Source organism: Callionymus lyra, chromosome 10 (assembly GCF_982586985.1).
Source record: "Callionymus lyra chromosome 10, fCalLyr1.hap1.1, whole genome shotgun sequence".
In the NCBI taxonomy this organism is placed as follows: domain Eukaryota; kingdom Metazoa; phylum Chordata; class Actinopteri; order Syngnathiformes; family Callionymidae; genus Callionymus; species Callionymus lyra.
The window spans coordinates 22,770,991-22,777,376 of record NC_141827.1 but is presented as its reverse complement, the minus strand read 5'-3'; the positions used below and the strand labels follow the sequence as shown (position 1 = coordinate 22,777,376).

The 6,386-nt window shown below is 39.2% G+C and overlaps 1 protein-coding gene across 1 annotated transcript; it reads right to left on the bottom strand.

The window, feature by feature from the left end:
- Positions 1-573: 573 nt before the first annotated feature.
- tbc1d20 (TBC1 domain family, member 20) lies at positions 574-5,664 on the bottom strand. Its single transcript, XM_087801470.1, has 8 exons — positions 5,284-5,664; positions 4,942-5,127; positions 4,752-4,832; positions 3,809-3,995; positions 3,627-3,728; positions 2,586-2,727; positions 2,314-2,492; positions 574-879 (listed from the first exon to the last, which is right to left on the bottom strand). Exons 1-8 carry the CDS (start codon positions 5,336-5,338, stop codon positions 615-617), a joined length of 1,197 nt encoding a protein of 398 aa, XP_087657596.1. The 5' UTR covers positions 5,339-5,664; the 3' UTR covers positions 574-614.
- Between the last annotated feature and the right edge of the window lie 722 nt (positions 5,665-6,386).

The window sequence follows — 6,386 nt, the reverse complement described above, 5'->3', positions numbered from 1 at the left end:
TAAGACAAACTCCTCAGACCAACTCATTTGGAACTGAAGAAGCCTCTTGGATGAGAGGTGAAACCTCGCTTTGGAACCCCTTGGAAGACATTTTACGAAAGATCTGATGCTTAGAAAATGTGTTGGTATAAGAAGGATAAAACCACTTTTCTACAAAAACACATTTTTGTGCTTAAGGTCAGATGTCTACAAGATTAAGTTCTAAATTTCCTGCCTAAAAAGATTCCCAATCATCGCCTGCTTCTCATCTTGCTTTGTAACTTTACTATATTTGACTGCTTTATTAGCGCTAATAAATTAAACGTTAAAATATATTGTAGTGCTTTACCTTAAGCTACATATTAACAGGTAAATGAGCAAATCATACGAATGATCAATACACGAGTTTGCTGCGACAAACAAGCGAACATCCACACAAAACCACATTCAAGTTGGCAGCAGGTTCATGTGTTTCAAGAATCGTTCTCGTGAAAACTTTATCTAATACAAAATATAAATACACTTTAATTACAACATAACACAATTTTCTTTTACTTGGATGGATTCTTCATTTTTTTTTTTTTAAATGTACTTCTCGGATATTTAGAGCCGCCGTCGGATTGGTCCTCGCAAGTTCAAGGAAACAGGTCCAGGTTTGGCACCCAGTCCAGGGCCGAGTTGACGACGGCGAGCGCCGCCGCTCCTAAGGCGACGGTCAAACCCATGACGGCCAGGCGAACGAACCGCCGCGCCGCTGAAGGTCGCGCTACGGCCACCGTCGCCTTCGGCGTCGATCGCTCCAGCGCCGCCTGTTTCTGCCGCCGCCGGCGTCGCAGCACCGAGTCGGGCCGCTGTTGAGTGGAGGCGAGGTCAAAGTCCTTGAAGGTCGTGGTCGCCATGCTAGGAGAGGGTAGGAGAAAGAAAGAGTTAGAGGGCACCGCTCTGACACAGGAGGGATTAAAAATGTGTAAAATATATGAAAATATAATCATAAGAAACTGTAAAACTGTGTCATAGAAATTAAAAATACCTCAAAGATGGCAATGAGCAGCTTAGTATGTAGGTCTGTTCCCTAGATACGCTATGATGAAGCTTCATGGACCTCATTATCAGAGCCCATTAAATGACACTGCGTTCTATAAATCTTTACTTTGAACAGCTATTTTGAAGACAACTCACTGAGAGCGCCACCTACAGAAGACGATCCTTCATAAAGCTTCATCAGCCCATCAATACTTTTGACTGTTGATCACCATTAAGTTTCTCTCTCTGAGTGTCATTCATCAAAACGAGGAAAACTCAGATGGTGATGAATGTTGATCACTCCTAAAGCCTCTTTGTACAGAATATTTCAGCATACATCCCTGTCCACAAACATAAGGAGGTGTAGATCGTGTCCACCTGTCAAGACACCTTTTCTGAAGTGGAGATCGATATAATTTTGGCTGAAGTTTAGAAAAAAACACATTTTAATTTATTCTTTTAGTAGTGGAGTCAAACAAATGTTTTTCATCTTATCTCCAATTAGTGCTGGAGTTGTGACAGAAGGTTAAGATGCAGGTTAAGTGGTGATATATGTCGTTATTCATCCTAAATTGACTGTCGTATTGAACTATATATATATATATATAAAATATTTTGATTGTGTGTGTCAATCAAAATATTATCAGATCCTACAGTAACGGTCGCACCTATAGTAAAAGAGGCTTTTGGAAGTTGGACCGGCCGTGATCAGTGATCCAACTTCGGGTATGTAGCGCACGAAAACTCCACTGGTTACGTAGCAATGTCTGATATCAAGGTAACTTTACAGCATTCATCTTTTTCTCTGTAGAACAGAGAACATTTCACAGGTGAAACGTAATTGATTTGACATGAAACTGGAGGAAAGAAATATCACCTGCTGAAGAGAACATCGCTTATTATTAAGGAAACCTCTGTCAGGAAATATACCCAACAATTAAAAAATATATATATATTTAGTTATTACAGCCTATATTTTAGTTACTATTCATCACGTAGAAATAAATTGTAATCTATAAAGTCAAGTTACAATCATAATCTGGATTTTAAACCTGCTAATTGTCAACTGATTTAAGTAAATGTGATTCATTAGATTTTTTTTGTCATGTTTAAATCACTATTTTCAAAAGCCTATTGTTAACATTACAAAATGAATATGAATGAAAATTCTTTATTCTTGAATAATATTAATAATAATTAACAATAAGGGAGCAGGGTAGAGTAGAGCTAACGCCAAAAAACCTGTCAATTTCCCGCTGCAATCGTTTCCCACTACGTTTTTCTCTGTGTGATGGTTGGGTATTGAATTACTTGTCGTGCGACGCAGCTTCTTTGGCCAGTTCAGACGGAGGAAACTGGACAAAAAGATCCCCCGCTCGGCTGATGAGGGTCTCGTACGGTAGATCCTGGGGAATCTTCGACAGCAGGTGATGAACCATGGCCATGTCGCATTCACAGTCCAACACTTCCTCTTCTCTGTGCAGCACGATCTGGAAAAAGTCATCCACGTTTTTAGTGGGACATTCCAATGATCCGGACGCTCTATATCGCATCTTAATGTTCTGACAATGTTCTGAACTCACAACAGCAGCGAAGTAGATTGGCATCAGTGGGTGGCAGGCCAGGAAGAAGTCGTATAACCGAACCACGTGTCGGAAATCTGATAAGACGTGACCGAACCAGGTGATGAGCCAGCTGAGGGCGAAGACGGTCCCAACCTCGGCCCTGAAAACAAACCACAGCTTAGGGAACATTGGAAGGCAGACATCGGCATAGTGCTGTCCAGGGGTCAAATATTGACCTTTGACTGTATTAATGCAGCTATACTTTTCTTATAAATAACACTCCTCGTTTGTATTTATCATATTATTACAGGGGAAATACAACTTTCTAAAATAATTTGAGTAAATATTAAGATCATTATTTGGTTTATTTTTCTCTTTTAAATGTTCTCAGTTTCTTCTTCACAAAGGTTTACAAATATCTAAATGGCATATTTTATGTTGACCATTTTGCATGCTTTAATAAAATCCCCCCCCCCATCATATTTTGGCCCTTGGCTGCTCTCTTTTGGCTTGATGGCCCCCAAAAGAACTGGATTGCTAACCCCTGACTTATGGGGTCGACCAATGTGAACTTCAAGGCTGAGCTTCAAAGCAAAAAGATTTCACTAATAAAACAACAAGAAACCTACACAACTTTGGAGAATGTAAGGTTTCCTTACAGCTAGTCATAAACAGATGGCGCCGATAATTGTTCGCTGTTCCCCATTTTTTACCTCTTTCTTGAATTTATATTCTGGACCTGGATTTCCTTATTTTTAATTTACACATTTTGGGGGCGAATAGGCTAACATCACTACTGCCTGCTGCCTTTTAAATCCTCCCCTCTAACCACCAGAATTCAGGAAAGCTTCTGGCTGTTGTTTTTGGCCTTCCAATCTCTAACAAAACTGTGATTGATCAATTTGTCCCGAACCCTCCAAACTAGATGATATAGCTTTTACTTCATCACAAAATGATGACCGGGTCTAGATCATTGTTATGGGATCCCACCCAGATGTTAAATTAGAATGATTTTATGGATTCTTCAAATCATTCGCCAAATCAACAACCGAGTCTTACTGTTGCATGAAGTCGTGCACCTCAGGGTTGACCCTCTCGATGATCGGCATCAGGTAGTTCAGAATGTGTTTCGTGTTGTCCATGGTGGGATCCATGAAGTCCCTGGTGCACGGGGAATACGTTTTCATTCCAGCACAGTCAACTTTTGAGTGCTAAAGATAAAAAGAAAATAAAAGACACACCTGAGGTGATGGGTGGAAAGTTTTTCTACGAGGGCAGTTGCCAGACGCTCGCCGACAACCAGCAAGAAGGTGACGACAATATCATGGTAGCCCTGGTAGTAGTGCAGCTGTGGATTTCTGACAAGAACTCGGAGGATGATGTCTATCAGTTCCTCCTGAAGACCCTCTCTCTGTTCATCAGGCATGCCTGGGGAAGTGAAATCAATTGTTACTTCGCAATTAGACATTTGTAAAGACATGGTTTAAAAACAGCAAAAGTATACATGTCCAAACTCATATGGATTGTGCAGGGGAGACGAAGAAAGAATTCACAGATTTAATTTATGAGGAAATGTCGAGGATTGATGAGACTAATCAGGATGGCAAGATGGGTCAAGCTGGAAGAAGCTGACTTGTTTTGACAACCTCTAGTGGGAATAAATAAATATATACTTTAAAATGACTTTTTTACTTTGACAAAATACCAATTCTAGTAAGATTTACAAAAGCACAATTTTCTAAAGTATGTATGAGTTGTGTGTTTCCTCCATGTTTAGTAGGACTGGGTATTCATCAAACACTTTGGATACCGATACGAGTAGCGGTAGCAGTAAATGGTTACTGAACAATACCTTTTATAAATACCAATTTTATAAGATCAAATATAACAAAAAGAAAATGACATCACACACAAATCTTGAGTTTCATTTTTCAGCTTTAGTACATTTTCACTCCAAGCCATTTTCTTACAAAAGTGACAAATTAATCTGATGTTCAATGTCGCTTTAACTTATTTGTTTTTGTAAAGAACTCCATACATCATCAAGTTTTGATCAGACAAGGGTATCGAATCGTGGCACTAAATGAAGAAGCATGTTTCGATACTCCACTAAAGAACGGAAGTTTGACACTCACAACACTTTCACAACACTGTCAGTCATGGGAGATGTGTTTTCGATCTCACCTGGCGGGAATCTTCGTAGTGAACGTTGAACATCGAGTAGCACCTGGTTATAATCCTTGTTATTTTCTCGCTCAACAATATCTGAAATACAAAATGCGACAGAGTTCAGCATCTAGTACGAAGGAGCGACTCGCTCAGACTTTAGTTTCTGCTATTGTAAACCCAAGTTGTTTGAGCAGGACGATCATACCTGGCTCCCGTTCCAGGACTTTGAGGGGGACATTTAGCAGTTTGGGCCATACTTGTTGGCGGATCTCATCAGTCAGTAAACCACCTTCACTGATGGCCATCCTCCTCAGGGCAGCGACGTCCACAGGACTGGCACTGAGGGCCTGTGAGATGTCTGCTTCCTTCCTGCTCCGCCTGCTGCTGGAATCTAGAAACACAAACAGAGTCGCTTCAATTACTTGCCCTCAAGATGATCACGAGATACATTGATATGCATGACTGGAAAGAAAACCCCCCTAAAGGAATGTGGACTCTTTTAAACCAATACTGCGGTCTGCCTGACAGCTAACTTTATAGCACTTACCAATAACATGCTTCCCATTGGCAGGTGAAGGAGAGGCATCGCTTTCTGACTTCATTGTGGTTTATCCTCTTGTTTCCTAACAGTCACTGTGATCTGTCATCTCGCTGTATTTACAACGACAACTTTGTCCTTCCAACAATACGCGAGCTGTCTAATAAGAACGGCCATAGAAACAAGGGAAGATAGTTAGCCATGGGTTGTTAGCTGTCAGTCGTGCTAACAGCATTCTGCTAGCAAGCAAAACAAAACAACACATTCAGGATATTCAACATCTTCCTCTTGGTAATTGTTAACAGCCGAAGACAGAACTAATGGCCGTACAGCAGTCTAATAGTTACAAAACAAGGATGGAAAAGCTACATGGACTATAGCAGGAAGGAAGCGATGATGTCAACTGAGCCGACTGTCCTGGGAGCAGCGTGATGACGTCACCGACGGCGACGTGGCAAAGCGGCCGATAATTTAAACAAAAAGGTTGTTGAATAATTTTAAAAGTAAAACTTTTGTTTAGTATTTTATTCTTCATCGAATGTCAAACAAGTGTGGTTGAATGTTTGGAATTTGGAAATTGTAGGAGAAATAATTAAAAAAATAATAGATAATGTGTATTATTTGACTCGTCAAATCTCATTATATTTAATCTTTTTTTTAAATATTTGTATTGCCATTATAGCCGGTTATTGAGATTCCTGTAGGTTATTACTGAAGTAATATTTTAGCACTGCTGATAAAAAAAAGAAATGCGCTTCCCCATTCACCCGCTAGAGAGAGACACATTGCCTTAAACCGAACTGCTGGTGTCCCTCAATTACTAATAAATAAATAAAATAGTTTAGAAAATAGATTTCATTAAATCATATTGATAAAAAAAATAATTATACATATATAAAAACCAAACGATAAGAATATTTATTAAAATAATAATTTCAATTAAAACATATTCAATGAGAAGGAAGGTGAGAAAAAGCAATGTCTCACATTTAAATACATTTAGATAATATAAGACTATAATTTCCTTTAAAAAAAAAAAAAAAAAGCACTCATATTTAAAGAAACATGGAAAACTGATTGAAATATTTAAAAGTTTGATTCAAGTCTAAGTT

Excerpts from the sequence above, each read along its gene's own strand:
- tbc1d20 (XM_087801470.1), bottom strand. The coding sequence starts at position 5,338 with ATGAAGTCAGAAAGCGATGCCTCTCCTTCACCTGCCAATGGGAAGCAT. Across the intron at positions 3,996-4,751 it reads ACTACGAAGATTCCCGCCAG|GCATGCCTGATGAACAGAGA; the intron begins GTGAGATCGAAA and ends TCACTTCCCCAG. Across the intron at positions 3,729-3,808 it reads CTTTCCACCCATCACCTCAG|GGACTTCATGGATCCCACCA; the intron begins GTGTGTCTTTTA and ends CCCGTGCACCAG.